The sequence below is a fragment of the Chanos chanos genome, chromosome 5 (genome assembly GCF_902362185.1).
Source record: "Chanos chanos chromosome 5, fChaCha1.1, whole genome shotgun sequence".
NCBI classification, from domain to species: Eukaryota; Metazoa; Chordata; class Actinopteri; order Gonorynchiformes; family Chanidae; genus Chanos; species Chanos chanos.
Genome location: NC_044499.1, coordinates 37,699,708 through 37,718,314, shown reverse-complemented (window position 1 = coordinate 37,718,314; position 18,607 = coordinate 37,699,708). Strand labels below are relative to the sequence as shown.

The following is an 18,607-nucleotide window of genomic DNA, read 5'->3' as shown; positions in this document are numbered from 1 at the left end:
ATGTTTAACAACACTCAGTTTGTCACACTTTTCTGTTGGAGAGGGAAGGTTATGGAGGACAGAAGAAAGATGCTGACCATCGACATACTGAGGTGTCAGTACAGAACCACATCCCTTTTTTTAGCAGTTGCGAGGAGTGAAGCAGTAATACAAAGGTGGTGAAGACACTTCTGTGAGTCACCGGGAAAGAAAAAATCACACAACTGCAATCTTGTCACGGCTTCCCCATCTCAGTTCCTACTGACTAAAATAATAAAGGACTCTTGCTCCTGAATCACAGTGAATCATAACTCTCCCTACTTAGCCAATCAGGATCAGCCAATGCATTTCACAAAGGCTCATGTGACCACCAGATGTACTGGATTTTTTTTACCGACACTTTTTCTCACACAGTATAATACATATACATAAATCTAACATAGAATAGGTTTTCACTCACCCTAGTGTTAAAATGAAAGGCTCTATGATTCTTTAGGTTTATGATTCTTTAGCTTGCCAGCTGATGTTTTCAACTGGTGGACATGCTGACCTATTTGGGTGCATGTTACTCATTGTACCTGAAAGATACTGGTCATTTACATGGGTGTTTGTTCACTGGCAGGGATAAAATAGCACTGGTGTCCAGGTTCCTCATACAGCTATTGGTTTTGTGGAAAAAATTAAACTCAAGGTTTGATGAAACCAAGTTTTACATGAAACCAAACTTCTTAAGCATTTACAAACGGGCTAAGAGTTTGTCTTTTACTCTGGGGCTAAAAATAAAAACAGGTGCATTGTATTATGTAACACAATAATTCAGAAAGCAAATTATCATTACACTTTGTATTTGCAAATTGCTCTTTCAGAAACCCACAGTAACCTGAATCAGTGGTTACTGAGGACTTTGTCATTTTATGTCATTTTTATGAGACACTATAAGGTATGTGTTGTGTATGAAACATTCTGCTCACTCTTATGCATACGGTGCATTGCATGATACAAACACTCAATCTGGAAAGCCTATGGTATTATATATATATACACACAAGTTTCAATTTAATTTTCTCTCCTGACAAATGAATTTTATTAAGTTTGAAGAAAACTGGACTCAGAAGTGTAGTAAATTTTTTTATTCTTTTTGTCAAGTCAAAAACAAACAAAACAAATAGATACAGAGATTGAAGTAATCAGATTGATTTCTATACAGTGGCAATTTCTCTTAATTTAAATCTTCCTTTTCCCAAGACCCAGTCCAGTTTACACTCAAAGAAACCCTGTCTCACCATTTACACAGTCTCTCTCTCACATACACGCATACACAGGCACACACACACACACACACACTCATTTCTACTGGGAGCCTGGACATTAACTGAATGAAATACACAGAAACAGCTTTGGGAGTGAAGGCAAACTAGGCATCAGAGAAAACCATTAGTCTGTTTTTATACAGTGGCGTTAGCAATAAACCCATCATCTCTCCAAAGGAAATTAAGGCCTTAAATCTAAAGCTTAAACATAACAGGTTCCGGACAAGGTCATACATCCGTCAGTTACACCCCCTCGTTTCTGGTTTATTCAATTAACTGTCAGTTCATAAGGGACACACATGCGTTAGGGCCAGGTTGCACCAGAGTGGATCATTAGTCTATGGAGCCCATCACAGTCCCTTTAGATTGACCATTTATCCCGGCTCCAGTTTTACACTGGGAGAAACCTGGTTACTTTCACGGCAGGCTCCCAGTAGCATACAGTATCTCTCCCGCCCACCCCAAGCCCCTTGTCACAGGTACACAGACACTGGTAGAAAAAGGACAAACACTGATTTGAGAAAGACTCAGGCTAGCATTTAGATGAAGGGAGATGGACTATATGGGGGGGGGGGGGGGGGTTCAAATAAAAATAAGACAAGATATGAAAGAGTTTGGATTTGCATCGGACACCTGTTGAAACATAAAAGGTGTCTTGGTCTGTGGACAGAAGCTTTTGCTCATCATTTATACCACCTATTCTTTAGTGGGTAAGAGGTTACTGAGCAGGTTAAAGAGCAGCTCAAGGAGCACACTCCCCACCCTCTAAGAAAAAAAAAAAAAAAAAAAGACACACCTTAACCTGAAGCTCAGACTATCAGAGCTCTATACAGTCCGCTCAGACAGCCAAACAAGATGGTCTTTGCTGCCCCCACATGTTGAAAGCATGCATTGTTTTTCAAATCCACCACACCTTGGACTAACCCTCAGCTCTAGCTACAGAGCACTGTGTAACGCATGTAACATTGTGTAATAGCACTGTTTGAAAGGGTGGAAGGACTCAAAAAAAAACCCCAAAAAAACACCACACACACATGGAATTAAACTCCCCCATCTTTGACTCCTTCATCCAAAAGGGAAGCCTGAATGCAAGCCTCCAAGAAACAGCCTCACAAAGCCAACAAATGCAAAACTTGGAGGAAAAACAAAAAAAAAAAAATCTGTTCATTGTAATTCACACAAAAGAACTGTAGTTTCACTTTGCTTAAATAAGTTCAACAGTGACTCCAATAAGAGAGAGAAGGGAAAAAAAAAGAACTTATACATATTCTAGTCAGTGACTGAAGAGATGCTGAAAGAGAGGGAAGGGGTTTCAAATTGTACTTTAAACCTAAAAGCTGATTAAAAAGCATCAACAGGTGCTACTAATGCACATGAACGACCAGTGCACCCAGGTCTACACTTTTCCTCCCTAGACCATTCCTCGGGGGTTGGGGGTAAGGGATTAAGAGTCATCAAAAGTCTCTTTATAAATTTGAACCTCACCTGTAGTCACATAAATGTGGTGTTAGGAATCATTGTTTCTGTTGGTGTCTAATTAGACTGTTATTAAAAGCTGCTAGTGAAGTTTGAGGGCTGTAAGGCTTGCTACGTTTGGGGTGGTGTACAGTGGGAAGGGGGGGGGGGGCGACACCTTTCTTCAGTTCCTTCATAACATGTCCATTCTTCTCCCAGGTTCTGCTTCCATTAATCTAGATTGATCTTTTGAACGCCAATCATAAATTGGTTTTTGTCTGCATTATCAAGACCACACACCCCCCCTCACTTGAAATGTAATTTTCTTAAAAACTTCAACTTTTCAAAAACAAACTGTTTTGCTCAAAAACAGAACATTTTCAGGAACAAGCTTTCACTATATCCAGCTTTCAACTGAAAACCCACCACATTTTTTTTCTCTCCACCATTTGTGGACAATATTTACAGAACAAAGAACAAAAGGAGGGGAAAAAAAAATCACCTCAGATACGTTTCAGTAAAATATGTCAAAAGATCTGTGCACCTCAGTCTATTCCATTATAGTGATTCCTATTCAAAGTCTCATTTAAGCTTAAATGCTTTGCAGATAAATACAATCCACTGTTTTGCTTTTTGTTTTTTGTTTTTTTGAAGGCTTTTGGCAATACTTTGAGCTCTCACATACATTTCCTTTACATCCAACACTGAATTTCAAAGAGAGAGAGAGAAAGAAGAATGGGGAAATCAGAGTTTTGTTGTGTTAGAATCACACAAGTTCCCTCCGTTTCCTCCAATAGTGGGGCGAGTTACTATGTCGTAACACCCGATGAAATTAAAAACAAAACTGTCTATTCAAGAGGCAGCCATTTTCTGGCCACTAGTTCAAGTCTATGAAATTCAATAGTAGTAAATAGAGAGAAAGAGAATAGAAAGAACCCCTTTGGATGGGAAAGGCTAAGTAAGAGTGGTCCAAGAGGTCCAAAAGAGGGGCGGGGAAAAAAAAAAACAACCAAAAACTAAAAACAACAACAAACAGAAAAAAAAAAAAAAAACTTCACGTGGGACCCCAGGTGTCTTAGCCTCCATTCCGAAAGACAACGATAATGACATCCCCAGCAAAGAGGGAAATCCTTCAGTCACATGTTCTGGGGTCAGAGAGTCAATCTGTGGGACAGAAGAAACAGAGACTATTCTTCTTCTCCAATGGATTTCAGTTGTTTTCCTCATCGCTGTCATCGGGGCTGATGGCCGGGCTGGTGAGGCTGTAGGTGGGCGAGGTGGGACTGTAGCCTGGGGAAGTTGGGCTGTAGGTAGAGCCCTTAGGGCTAGTGGGTGAGTATGTAGGGGATGTGGGTGAGTATTTGGGCGAGGTTGGGGAATAGGTGGGCGACGTGGGGGAGTATTTGGGACTGGTCGGGGTGTAGGTGGGAGAGGTTGGGGAGTAAGTGGGTGAGGTTGGGCTGTACTTGGGGGTGGTTGGGGAATAAGTCGGTGAAGTGGGGCTGTATTTGGGAGAAGTGGGCGAGTATTTGGGTGAGGTGGGGGAGTACTTCGGCGACGTCGGGGTGTATTCCGGAGAGCTGGGGCTGTAGGAAGGCGAAGTGGGGGTGTATTTTGGGGAGGTTGGGGAGTATGAAGGCGAGCTCGGGCTGTAGGAAGGAGAGCTCGGGGTGTAGGTGGGTGACTGGGGTGTGTAGCGTGGGCTGGATGGTGAGTAAGATGGAGAAGTTGGCGAGTAAGATGGTGAGGTGGGCGAATAATTGGGGCTGGTGGGGGTATAATTGGGGGACGTGGGGGAGTAGGAAGGAGATGTTGGGCTGTAGGAAGGCGAAGTTGGTGTGTAATTTGGTGAAGTGGGGCTGTAACTGGGAGAAGTGGGGCTGTAGCTGGGTGAGGTGGGAGAATAAGAGGGAGATGTAGGAGAGTAGCTAGGAGACGTAGGAGAGTAAGAGGGAGATGTTGGAGAATATGATGGAGAGGTTGGGGAGTAAGATGGAGAGGTAGGGCTGTAGCTAGGCGACGTGGGACTGTAGCTAGGCGACGTGGGACTGTAGCTAGGAGATGTAGGTGAATAAGAGGGTGACGTAGGGGAGTAAGAGGGAGAAGTAGGAGAATAAGATGGAGAGGTTGGAGAGTAACTTGGAGACGTGGGGGAATAAGATGGAGAGGTCGGGGAATAGGAAGGAGAAGTTGGAGAATAAGATGGAGACGTAGGGCTGTAATTGGGGCTGGTTGGAGAGTAGGAAGGAGAGGTTGGAGAGTAGGAAGGGGAGGTTGGAGAGTATCCTGGGCTCTGGGGGGTGTAGCCACCCGGTGAACGAGGCTCGTACGCCGGAGAGGTGGGAGAATAATTTGGAGACATGGCTCCACCTGTAGAGAGCAAGAAACAAGGACGAAAAAACAGAACAGGTGAAATTTTTGAACACACACAGTTCATTATGAACCTGTAAGGACGAGAAACTGAGGCTGCAACTTACTTGGGGAGGGGATGTAGGGGCTGGCTGGACCAGGAGACCCAGGTGATCCCGGTGTAGGGGACCAAGCAGGGGAGTAGCCTGGAGAGAATCCACTGGCATCTGACGCAGCGCTGGGGGAAAACCCTGCCGCCCCAGGAGTCATTCCACTTCCTGGAGACAAAGCCAGGAAGAGGGAGAGACATGTCAGAGGCTTAATTTTATTTTCAGATTTTTTTTTTTTCCTTTTTAACCACTGAGCAGGGCACATTGCAAATGTAAAATTTATCTTAAGATGTTCTTTAACAGGCCGTGTTCGCACTTACCCACGCTGGGTGACCAGGCACCGTAGGCAGGGGTAGCTCCTGTGTTCCAAGGGGTCATGGCTGGAGACATGCCACTCATGGGGCTCGGTGCCGAACCAAAGAACATACCCGTCGCTGCACAAATGAAAGTTCATTTCTGTTAAATGCTGATATGATCTCTCTAAACACAAACTATTAGATCAATGTATGACCGACTGAGGCAGTCGGGTTGTTTTATTGAGTTGGAGAGCTGCCAAGTACTATCACAAACGCAGACATACGGTAACAGCTCCCATAAAGACATCAGGGTCATTACATTTATCTGGGTTTCAACAAAGATGCAAACGCTGAGAACAGGATTATCGGAAAGCGTCTGAGGTGAAAGAGATACCAGATCAAAGATTCGCTAAAGCTGCATTGTAAGGGAGACTTACGTCCAGCAACGCTGATGCCAGGGATGTTTGTGGGAATTTCCATGCCGTATTTACATTTCTCTGCATCAAGCAGCAGGTCAAAGCAGCCCGTACCAGCTGGGGCCAGCTGGCCAAGCATAATGTTCTCAGAGACACCTTTCATGGGGTCAAGTTCTCCATGAGATGAGGCCTCCATCAACACGTCCACCTACAAAAAACAAAAAACAAAAAACGGAGGTTCAGGTCTTGATTTTTAAGACAAGTATAGGGCCTAGAAATTCCGTCGAGCAGACGTGGATAATTTTTACAACTGAATATCTGGCCAATCGATCCTTAAAATTCATGCAGAGCTATTGCTCCAACAGTCACACACAAACAAAAACAATTTCCTCACCGTCTCCTCAAAGGAACACTTCATGAGCGGTCCCGTGTCCTGTCTGTTGATGCCGTGACGTGTGATGGCCATCAGGTGACCTCTGCAGGTCATCGTGTCACACAACAGGGCAAGATGGCGGTAGTTCACATAAGAGCCGTCAAAGGAGATGACATGATACAACTCCCTCTCCAGAGCCTTCCTCACAGCCTCAATACCCAGGACCTGCAACGGAAGGAGTGCCAATTAAGACTACGGTTATACCATTTCTGTGACTCCCGTCAGCCCATCTAGCTGCTACTGATCTAGAATTTCAAATTTTACCAGATGCCAACAAAGTTAAAACAATCCCAACACCTCACATGGTGGTTTAACCATAAAGGCACCAACACACCTTCACAACGCTTTAGTAGAACAGAATTGTAAATCTGTGCTATGGGGCCTAGATTAAGTGTGATTACCAAATGTAACTTGGATATGTTCTTACAGTGAAGATCTCCACAATGTCATTGGAGGTGGTTCTGACTGGGTCTACATCCTTCTCACTCAGGACCCTCATGAGTCCCACGCCATCTGTCTCCAGAATCCACTCCTGCAGGGCCTTAAACTCTCCCTCCTCAGTGATGATGATCTTTTTCTTGTTGTCCGTCTGAGGGAGATGCATGTATACCTGCCGAAGACGAGGGGCAAAAAAGGTGTCAAACTTGAAACCTTTTTGACTTTGTGGGTTGTGTCTGTCCAGACAGATTTACATGTTGACAATAGTGCAAAGAGCATTTCCTCATTGCGATCATTCACTCTTGGCATGAAATGTGTTAAGTTCTAACCTTGCTAATCTGTTCAATGCCCTGTAGAGTCATGTCAGTCAGCATATTGGACTCGATGCAGCGTAGAAAAACATCATCGTCCATCTTATCAACAACCTCTTCATCCTGCAGCATAAGGGAGGGAGGGAGAGAGAGAGAGAGTCAGTTATTCTAGCTGCATAGGTGAAGAACATAAGTCATCTGATTCACTGTTGACACTTAAAAACTGTGATGGGTTTCCCCCCCCCCCCAATGTAAAAATATGTGCTTGACGTGGAAGTGTACAAGACTGACCAATTACTGTATCAAGACCCCCAAAAGTGCTACACCCACCCTTTCAGTGAATAGATAAATAGTGAAGTGGCTGCTGAATTAAAGAGCAGCCCTCTCTCACCTCCTGAAACTTGTTCTCATCACTGTTCATGATCCTGATTCTCAGCACCAGTTTCTCAGCATTGTCATCATTAAAGATACAGTTCAGATCATCTCCAAAACCTGAAATAAACATATACCAAATAAAAAGAGATTTCAGGCTTGCATTCAAATAAATCACCACAAGTTCAGTAATTACATATTTAATATGTTACTGTTAAATGTGGATTAACAAACACACAGTCGCTTATAAAGTTAGTATGCTAAAGCCCCTGGTCTCTGACCTGCGTTAATCTTCTCAGCGATTTGCTCCATGGTCAGTTTACGGTCAGTCATGTGCTTGCGGTCAAGTTCGATACGCAGCAACCACGGCGAAATACGCGTCACGTCAAAGTCGGGCATCTCGTAGTAGACGTTGACCCACTCCTGGTCCTCTGCCACCACTGTGTTCTGTGGATTAGGGTCGTAATAGATGGCTGTATTGGCCGTGACTTTCCTAAGGGTGGTGTGCTCAAGGCGACACAGGATGTCTTTCGCCCTCTCAGCGTCGCGGGCGGCCTGGCCCAGCAGGAAGACGGTCAGAGACGGGGTCTTGGGCCTCTTGGAGATGTTGATCAACTCTTTGAGACGAGGCACTCCAAGAGTGACGTTCTTAGCCGACACACCGGCGTAATGGAAGGTATTCAGGGTCATCTGAGTGGCTGGCTCGCCCAAAGACTGAGCAGCCAGAGCTCCCACCATTTCACCAGGGTGGACCTGAGAACAAGGACGGGGGGGGGCACAAGGTTTGCTAGTTATGCTATTATAGAGACAAATGATGAAAAGAACTAGTGAAAACTGGCTTCTCTTTGACTTGTATCCTGCTGACTGAGTTTAAACAGCCGTAACCACAACATACACTCCTGGAAAAGGTACAGCCAAAAAACACAGTCAACTCCCATTTCCCCACCACCAGACAATCAGTTCCATCACCTGGGCCCTAAGATAGAATCCTGTATCACTTACGATGGCTTGGTTGAATTTGGTCTCAATCTCTCCCAGGAGCCAGTCAAAGGCCTCTGTGCTGAGACGAAATTCCTCTGTCATGCGTCGGGAGCAGAGGGTGGAACGCAAGTGGATGTTGAAGAGCAGTGTGGCATTCTCCTGGGCCTGTCGACTCAATGGATCGTCACCATTTACAATAACCAGTTTCTTGCTCAACTCATGAACTCCTGCATGCAGAATACAAAGGGAGGGGGAAAAAACCAGAATGTGTTACAGGGTTGGTTAGTTCTAGTTCCCCCCCCCCCCATATCAGTGCAATAATTTTCTTCTCCCCATAAAACACTTTCATAAATTACCCTGTTGGAAAATTCCTGCACATGAACCCTTACATAATGTGGAACATTCTTGGCAATCGCAAACAGTATCATTATGACCTCACTCGCTAATCAATAACAATTACGAGTCAAAGATTCTGTTAATACAACACAGAGACGAGGCCTTTAAAGGCTGCTGTGCATTATGTGCTACGCACTACATGTGCCACATCATGTGATGACATCTCTTATTTAGCCAGACCAAGCAGTACAGCTTTATTTAGCTGAAAGAACTGATCTCTGCATAGATACATTAACCAGCAGGGGGCGCTTGTTTTGTTCAACAGTGAGGCAACTGCATTTACAAGTCTCCTCACAGGTGCTTATTCAACTATCTGTAGCTTACATGTTACATTAAATCATCTTATGCCAAGTGTGCTTTAAGATCATGGTTTAGATAACTAGTCTACGCACCCTCTACCACCCGTAATGGGTTCAGGTCGGTTGGGGTTCGAGGATTGATTCGGAAAATCTTCTGAGCATTCCAGATCATTCTTGCTAAATTGCATGGCAGCACCACCTGCAGGAGACAAGGAATATTACATTTAAAAACCGAAAAAAGAGTCACACTTTCTGAAGTCTCTAAAATCCCCATGATTGCACTGCAAACCACAATTTGTCTGGATTGCACCTGTGCATGGGTTCTTTTTTTGTGTGTGTGATGAGTGCTTGCGCAAGAGAAAGACTGTCATTTATTGCGTACTTTACTGTCTCCAGTGGGGAAGATGGCTCTCAAAATCTCCCTGTCTTCCTTCATTTTTTCAAATTCCCTCTCCAAGGCACCCTGCACGTGTGCATTGGTCAACACATCTTTGACCACGTCTTCCTGAAGGGTACGGCGCAGGGCGCGCTCATTGGTGCAGTCAAACTTGAACCTGCAGGATTAAAGGACAGGAGTAGAAGGATGAGCTGCTGACGTCACTTAATCAGTTGGCCTTTGACACAGACTAGACCTCTAGAAGAGATGACGAGCTGCAGTCCAGCACACTAATATCTTCCACTGCAGAAGTCTGCCAGGCTTTTCAGCTTTAACTCATGAGGAAGTGTTATGTGACAGATTCAATAAAAAGAAAATCCCAGCTCCCAGCTTATTTTAAAGGATAAAGACTTACGTTATTTTACATACCAAACAAAGTATTAATGAAGCAGTATTGTCCACAAGCTTACAATATATCCAACAAAGAAAAACGGACACGTTTCCTTTCTGGAGGTCAATGTTAGCGTCTGAATAGCAGACAAACTCACTTCTTCTCAAAGGCCTTGTTGGAGGGCTTGAGGGTGGCCATATTCTGGAATTCGACAGCCTCTCCAGCCAAGCCATCCTCTCCGTACCTCAGCTGTACCACCTGATTAATGGAGTTTCTCACTGTGCCATCATACTTCACCATCACAGACTCCATAGACTTGATCAGACGTCGCTGAATATAACCTTCAGGAAAGGGATGGGAAGGAAGGAAAGCGTTAAAGTTACCGTTTGATTAAAAACGCTACATATAACTGGGTGGACTTGGTAAATTAAAAATAATTAAATGCATTTTTTAATCGTTCATAAACACAGCACTTATCATAAACTAGTGTACAGTACCGTAAGCACCTAGAGATATGAGCTTTGCTCCTGTGGGATGTCATTCGAACTAAACCTCTCACTGTGACCCACCTGTCTCAGCAGTTTTCACAGCCGTGTCGATCAGACCCTCACGTCCACCCATAGCGTGGAAGAAGAACTCTGTGGGCGTGAGGCCAGCCAGGTAGGAGTTCTCCACAAAGCCTCTACTCTCAGGACCGTAATCATCTTTAATGAAGTGAGGAAGAGTTCGGTGCTTGAAGCCAAAGGGGATTCGCTTACCCTCAACGTTCTGCTGCCCCACCACAGCAATAACCTACACAGTGTTGCCCAGACAGACATGAGTGGAAATGAATGTAATTACTTCGCCTAACTGATGGACTATTTTTTTTCCTAACAATAATACCCATGAGTGCTTAAACTACAAAATTAAATGTCAAGTAGGTAATTAAGTAAGTATGTTATTTATATGAATTATAAAATTAACATGGGTATAATTCCCATAGCATTCCAGAAGATCATTAGGTACAAATAGACAGTACATTTCCTGTTGACATTATCCCTTTAAAAATAACCATTTCCAGTCTGTGTACCTGTGAGATGTTGATTTTGGAACCCTTGGAACCAGCCACCACCATGGATTTGAAGTTGTTGTACTCGGAGAGGGACTTCTGAGCAGAAGAGCCAGTTTTGTCTCGAGCGTCATTCAGGATGCGGTTGACCTGGTTTTCAAAGGTCTGTCTCAGAGTGTTACCTGGCGTGGGCTCCAGCTCATTGTTGTGAGCTTTCTCAATCACCTGAGGAGTAACAAGAAAGGTGAGAGCTCAGACATGTTTGAATAATGGTTCAAGCACTTCATGTACTCTTGTTCGATCTATAAAATACCTTCCAATTTACCCTTGCAATACCTCATAATTAACCAGATATACCTGACATTACCTCTATGAACTCACATACATATGCGTCAGCAAGCCCATGCAGATACACAGACTCAAGTTGCTTTTTGGGCTGAACGCTCTAGTTTTAAAATCTAGCAGTCGGGCATGTAAACCACCACCCATTCGGCAATGACTCACCTCTATCACATCCTGTTTGGCCTTCTTAATGGTGTTCTGAATGTCCAGATATGTTTTGGCATCAGCAATGGAATCACCAATACCGATAGAGTGACCTAAAAAAGGACAACAAAAACATACAAAACTTACATTCCCTTTGAGACATGAGACTATGGAAAAATACATGGGGGAAAAAATTTGTGAAACACACATTCAGCCAGGTTTCCACAGTCTATGACTCACCCTCAATTAGCAGCCAGTTGTTGACGACAGTTTGAATATTTGAGTAGAACAGTCGTGTGACGTCATGGCCCATCTCCAGGTAGGAGATGTGGACAAGTGAGCCGGCCGATGTCCCCAGAGACTTCTTACACAGGATCCCCATGATCAACTCTCCATTCTCGACAATCACCTACAGCAGCAGCAAACACAGAAAGTCACAACACATACAAACACAAACTAAAGCAACAAGTTACAATAGATCCTCGATTACTGCAAGTGAAAAGCACGGGGGGAAAAAAAACACATGGGGGAAAAAGGTCTTCCATAATAAAATGAACCCTAAATCAAAAAGATCACATCCTAAGAACATTGCCAACTCACAGACCACCACAAATGAAACTGATTACATTTGACGAATAACCAATCTGAACTGTTCTAACCGGTGCATTACTGATTACGAAGGCCGTGGAACTGTTTAGGCATTCGTACCTTGGTGTCCCCAGGAGATATGTGTTTGTAGGGCCCGCTGTCCTCTTCGTCAGGGTGCGTGCTGTGCGTTCGGATGGCGTTGATGTGGCCCGGGATGATCAAACTGAAAATCTGCTTGCCAGTCCAGAGCGGCCGTGGCTTCAGGATGGCTGGCTGAGGCACTTTGCCGTCCCACGTGGAGAGGAACATCAGCAGATTCATCACTTCCCCCTGTGTCCACACGTACCACAAGACAAACAAGACGGGATTCACGTGTGTGGAGTGCGCAGTGACTGTATGCTTCCACCAAGACTCATACGGTGTGATGCTCAGACATTCAGGCTACTTTCGGAACGTACCCTCTCCAAGAAGACGTCCCTCTTGGTGAACTTGCGCACGGCAGTGAGGGTGTCCTGCACGATACCCATGACGGGCCTGTTGGACTGGGGTGTGACGATCATACGTGGCACCATGGCCAACTCCTGGATCTCAGCACGTGTCTCCAGAGACTGTGGCAGATGCAGATTCATCTCGTCCCCGTCAAAGTCAGCGTTGTAGGGAGTTGTCACACTGCGTCCAACAAGGGAGAGAAATCGAATAATCAGACAACGACTCGAGCATGAGATCTAAAAAAAAAAACCTCCCAACTTAAATCACAGCCGACAACAAAGCATGAACAAAACCTCACTTCTTAAATTGGAATACCAAATAAATACAATCAGTGCGTGTACAGTGGGTTATACCTGAGGTTGAGTCGAAAAGTGGACCAAGGCAGAATTCGAACTCTGTGCCCCATCATGGACATTTTGTGCAGCGTGGGCTGTCTGTTGAAGATGATGATGTCACCATCACACATGTGTCGTTCCACCTGAAGGGAAACAGTTGTAAAGCACTGTTAAAGAACTGGACAGCTTTGGGAGAACTACACATTTTTACAGCTCTCCCAAGGGACACCATGGTACCTTATAACCAATCTGAAGGTGAAGGTCACTTGGTTTAGGATGGAATCGCAGGTCAATACGGTCTCCGTTGTCACGGATAATGTATTTGGCTCCTGGGTACTGGCTGTTGCCTCTTCTGACTAACTCCTGGAGTCTGGAAAATTCAGAGCAGAAGCAACCATAAAAACACAATGGCCGAGTTGCTTATAGGACTGGCTAACCCCGCGAAGCTTCATACTGGCCTCTGTATTGATGGGCATGTTACCTGTCGATATTGAAGGGAGTGACGATCTCAGGGAAGGTCATGTTGGCAGCGATTGAGCGTGGGACGCCCACCTGGTCGATCTGCAGGTTGGGGTCAGGCGTGATGACGGTTCGGGCGGAGAAGTCCACACGCTTCCCCATCAGGTTTCCTCTAACACGCCCCTCTTTTCCCTTCAGCCTCTGCTTGATGGATTTTAGTGGACGGCCTGACTTTTGCATGGCCTGTAATCATGATAGAAGATCAGTGAGATTACCAATATATAAACACTCATTTTCTAATAGATGATAAAAAAAGGGCTTCCATTATAAACAAAATATCAGCAGATGATGAACAAGAGGAATTACTCTATCCCACTGTCCAGTACAAAAGGTCCCTGTAGATGATAAGATCCACTTAAATATAAACATTGTGTTACTGATAACTTTGAGCTGAACAGTCCTTGTGTAGAGAAAAGTGGAATAAGAGGCAGGGGAAGGTCATTTATCTGTCTTGTGTTAGTCTGTCTCTTACCCTCGGCAGGCCAGGCAACTCATTGTCGACCATGGTGGCCACGTGAAACTGCAGGAGCTTCACATCCTCAGCTATGACGTGAGCCGCTGCACCACTCTGCTCGTTCCGCCGCAGCTGGTTGTTTATTTTCACAATATCGGCCAGTTTGTGTGTTAAATCATCCTGTGAAATGGTTTGCACAGAAACGCAGTTAAAAAAACCTGAAGTAGTGACAAAAAAAGGAACTTCATTCACAGAGCTACAATAGCAGTCTGAAGTTTGTGTACCTGTGCTTGATCATGTCAAGCAATAAATAAGAATTCTGAGTAAAAATCAGCAAGTACACGCTGAAAGTCAAATTAACCACTCAACATTTACATTTGAAACATCTGAATCATTGGTCACCTGGTTTCGGGCGGAGCCCTGCATGACCACAGCGGGTCTGACGGCCAGGGGAGGCACAGGAAGCACAGTGACAATCATCCATTCGGGACGGGCAAATTTGGGGTCCAAGCCCAAGATCACGACTTCCTCGTCAGAGATGCGTTTGAAGATCTCATGCACGCGCTCTGGACTCAGCAGAATCTTTTTCTCTTGCGAGTCCTCGTTCACGTGCTTCCACTCAGCGTACAGCTCCAGGCCGGAACGCCGAATACGGGGCTGGTACCGTCCACACCCTCCGTGACCCTAAGAAGCATGAATGAAAACGTTGTAGCCATAAAAAAAAACCCAAAAGGACGATTATGATTTGGCTTTCAAATCAACAGAAAAAGTAAAAGAACTGAAAGAGCCAAACGAACCACGAGATAGTAAGAGACTAACAGTAATTTCATGGGTTTTGTCTCCACTGTGATTTAAAATGTGCACGATAAGGTGTCAAGGGGAATAATGTTATATTCAAAAGTCACCATAAAATGATTAACTACCTTCTCCTTGGTGAGGTCCTCCTCTGTCTCCTGCTGTTCCATGCCAAATTTGTTGTCCATCTCCTCTCCACCCTCACAGATATTCTTGCCTTTACACAGGTCATAGACATGGGTCAGGCGCTTACGGGGCTGCCCTTTTGACTTGGCTAAGATGTCTTTGATCTTTGGGTTGTTCTGTAAGAACAAAAGGATATACCATGAGCAAGGCACACTAGATATAAAGCAGCAACGTGATGTCATGTCCTGCTTCCATGATTGGAGTATGACTGGAACAACTCCTTTACAGGACATTTAGGACATTACATTCTGGTAAACAAAACACTTTTTAGCTCTAGATGGGTATAACAGTGCAGGGTACAGACCGAGTCCACCAGCAGCTTAGAGCAGAAGAAGCAGACACAGCGGAGGACCTTCATAATCTTGGTGATGAAGCCAACGTGAAAAACTGGCTTGGCCAACTCAATATGGCCAAAGTGGCCTGGGCATTCAGTCATGTTTCCTACATGATGCAGAAAGAAAATGCAGATGTAACCACAAAAATAAGATGTTGGGCAAAATAGAAAATTTATTTTGATTTGGGTGAAAGTGGGGTTTTAGACAATGGACTTTCATTGAAAGATTTATAATATACCTGCACATGTCTGGCATCTGCCCGATCTCTCAATAACCCCCTGTCGGGGATCCATCAGCCCTCCCAGTTTTGGGCGCCCGCCCTCTGTAGTCTCAGGGTACTTGATACCCCCCTCTGTGACTGACATGCGTTTCTGAAAGTATAATTAATAAACAAATTCTGCCCCTTGTTCCATGACAAGAATGTTTGAGAAGACCATACAATTTCACACAAGGCTTTAGCAATCCCAATAATTCTGAACATTATACAGCAGACATTTATAGTGTCTACTTGCATGAACATTACAATCTATACAAGTCACTGAGGACCAAACAAGCATGCAGGCAATACCATTATAAGAACAGACTAGTATATTTTCACTTCTGGTGACACGTGTGTACGGTGACGTTTCAAACTGTGCAAACCATTGCGTACAGTTATGCATGCTTCTTGATGGACACAGGATTTGATACATCCCTCAAAGATGGGGTTAATAAAAATACTGGCTCAGAACGTTTCGTTTAGTTGTAGGAACTTGTGTTTATGGGTCATTTGATCAAGACAGGCATAACTACAAAGACGTTAAACGAAGGCGCTTTAATAGATTATTGCATTATCTTGACTTAAGCTAAATAAAAACATGCATATCGTTTTTATTTGTTACGTTTTATTGAAAAGATAGGAAAAGGAGAGGAAACACTGAGTTTAAAGATGGGCATGAAGTTTGATAATACACTTTGGGGCACACTAATAGCATAGCAAATGGACAAAGTCTGCAACTACTGGACGCTAATGTTTTACACTTTGGAAATTATTCAGGTACGTCGTAAAGTGCTCTTCGATTCATCTATTCAAACATTGGAGGGAATTAGATTCGTGTAATGTATTAGGCAACTTTGCTGATTCCTCCTACACATGCGCTCGCTAGCTTCAACGTGAGTTAGCTAGTCGGCTACATTAGCTATGAGATACGATAACTGGGTAATGTTCAAATTACTTGTCATATTTGATTCACTCAAAGAAACTATGGTTATGAAGGTAGGTCAGATCAAAAAGTAGCGTTTAAAAAGTAAAGGAATCCCCCCTCCCCAAGACAAAACCTACAAGTTCATCTGGGCTGATGATGCCGAATTGCACTCTCTTGATGAGGCGCAATGGGCATGCGCTGTCGCTGGAGGGCGGTCCGTGCATCCTGTCTATTCAAAGAGACGCGTCCTCCCCCGGCACGCCGCTTTGAAAGAAGGAACAGCTCTGAGACGCCACCAAGACTCCCGCCAGGTCCCCAATGGTGACCGGAATGTCTCCGATGGCGGTTTCCCAGTGATACACGTTGTTTACTGGCCACTGAGCTTATTTATTTACTTTTTGTTACTATCTAATATGTCTACCTTCTGTCCCCTTCCCTTTTCCTGAACTACACTCCAGTGCGCTCTGAGCGCATCTGAACGCGAACTGGGCTCACACAGCTTTATATAGACTGCAATGTTTGCTACAGGTTTACATAGGCATCACGGCAGGGGCTAGACACTCAGGAGGCGGGTTATGGATCGATGTAGTAAAACGTTAATTGGCTGTGAGAGTTAGGACAATGAATAATGTAGTAGAATAGACGCACGGCCAATGAATGCACACGTTTTTGAGCTCGTCGAATTGTAAAGATAGGAGGGCAGGAAAGGTTATAAGAAAACACACCATTGGTCAGATTGAAAAAAGGCGGTACTATAAATTATTGTAAGGGTAACAACTTATGAATATCTAATATTCCTCAACACGATTCGTGAAGTTTCTCATTAATATACACAAAGGTATAACAATTGACCAATGGATATAGGCCTTTGAAATAACGCAGGGTTACATTCGTTTGGCCCGCCTTTTTCCGATCAGTACCGATTTTGGCCGATTGATGTTTTCCCCTCTGAGCAAAAATAAAAAAAATCTGTGCTGTTTCGTCCGTCTCTCTCTGGATCAGTGAAGAGTCTTGGAAAAGAAGCTCGCGCATGAGGCCTACCGACAATGTCGAGGTTTTGCATAGTTTTATTTTAAGAATCTTTTAATCATATGAACTTGAAGCGGGTCGATTTGCATCATTTTTAAGTAGCGTTGCAACCTGTGTTGTTATTTTGCCCATAGTTGCTCTGTATTTGTTTTTTACGGGAATATGCAAAAATCCTCGGACTCAAGTGGAACCATTGTCGGGACATGAAGCCATTTCTTCGGTACGCCACTTTGGAAAGTCCGCTGAAAGCCTTTGAGATCAATCTTAGTTAAATTCGAGGAATTTTTTTTATAATAACCTCTTAAATGTTGACTGATAGTATCTGTACTAAAGGATTAGTTCATCGGTCATTTAGGAAAACATTTATGATGGAATGATTAGATCCGACTCGATGCTATGTTGGTCTAGGCAACAACTTGCTAACACTGCTGGCAGAAATAGCTAGCTAGCAAGCAAGTAAGCTAGAGGGTCTGTGTAACTTAGTTACATAACCAATTGCAGCATTTGTAATATTGGTAAGAATTGTGCTTTAGAATAATTTTCAGCCATTTAAGTAAGTTAGTCTATATTTGTGATAAATACAGGTGACGTTATTTCCCAAGATTATCATTTAGCTATTAAGTGTTTATGTAACCAATCCAGGTCTGGTTTGCTAGGTTAGATTAGCTAATGTTAGTGGCCACAATCCTTTGTAGGAGAAGAACTACTTAGATAAATATCAACGATGTCCTCAGTGTTATACAGTTATATTCTTACATTGTTCAATAACTTAAACCTTGTTTTATTAACTCCAGTTTGTTTAACTAACGTTTTGGTGTATTTCATCAGTTCAAACGAGCGGCTGTTGAAAATTCAAAGTGGAGATGTTAGCTAGCTGGCAACCTAACAAACGTTACAGTCGTCGAACAATATGGTTGCCATTGTATCAACAAGCCCATTGACGTTCTTAGAAATTTAAGCGTTGTTCGTCGTGGCCCATATCACGCAGTATTTTCTACAGAATTATCAATATATGATACATATCATAGCGTAATAAGTCAATATTTGCTTTTAGTCCAGTAGTTTCTTAGATAGCTAGGTTAGCAATGTTAAATAGACAATCTAAGCAAATCTCAACCTTTGTTCTCCGGTCTCCATCTCTTGAAGAATTTGTTACTGGGTTGTTTACGTTCGACAATATACGGTGTTTAGTAGTTCAGCAGTGGCGCGTGTAACCTATTAAATGTAAGATTGTGGACAGAAAGGGA

General features: G+C 43.8%; 2 protein-coding genes across 2 annotated transcripts in view; both read right to left on the bottom strand.

Moving 5' to 3' along the window:
- capgb (capping protein (actin filament), gelsolin-like b) overlaps nt 1-1,848 on the bottom strand; it is a 13,486-nt gene extending 11,638 nt beyond the window's left edge. Inside the window, exon 1 of the mRNA XM_030773191.1 lies at nt 1,288-1,848. Within this exon, the coding sequence (XP_030629051.1) occupies nt 1,288-1,348 (61 nt within the window). The 5' untranslated portion in view covers nt 1,349-1,848. The remainder of the gene's footprint in view (nt 1-1,287) is intronic.
- A 222-nt stretch (nt 1,849-2,070) lies between these two features.
- On the bottom strand, nt 2,071-16,706 carry polr2a (RNA polymerase II subunit A). The gene is made up of 28 exons (XM_030773189.1): nt 16,469-16,706; nt 15,386-15,518; nt 15,117-15,253; nt 14,755-14,928; nt 14,234-14,515; nt 13,850-14,011; nt 13,340-13,560; nt 13,096-13,228; nt 12,877-13,001; nt 12,493-12,703; nt 12,155-12,364; nt 11,687-11,855; nt 11,465-11,559; nt 10,982-11,185; nt 10,482-10,704; nt 10,070-10,253; nt 9,528-9,699; nt 9,239-9,344; nt 8,472-8,677; nt 7,751-8,222; nt 7,489-7,589; nt 7,116-7,220; nt 6,776-6,958; nt 6,310-6,513; nt 5,937-6,123; nt 5,524-5,637; nt 5,222-5,371; nt 2,071-5,114 (listed from the first exon to the last, which is right to left on the bottom strand). The coding sequence occupies exons 1-28, from the start codon at nt 16,553-16,555 to the stop codon at nt 3,955-3,957; spliced, it is 5,910 nt and encodes a 1,969-aa protein (XP_030629049.1). The 5' UTR covers nt 16,556-16,706; the 3' UTR covers nt 2,071-3,954.
- Nucleotides 16,707-18,607: the final 1,901 nt, after the last annotated feature.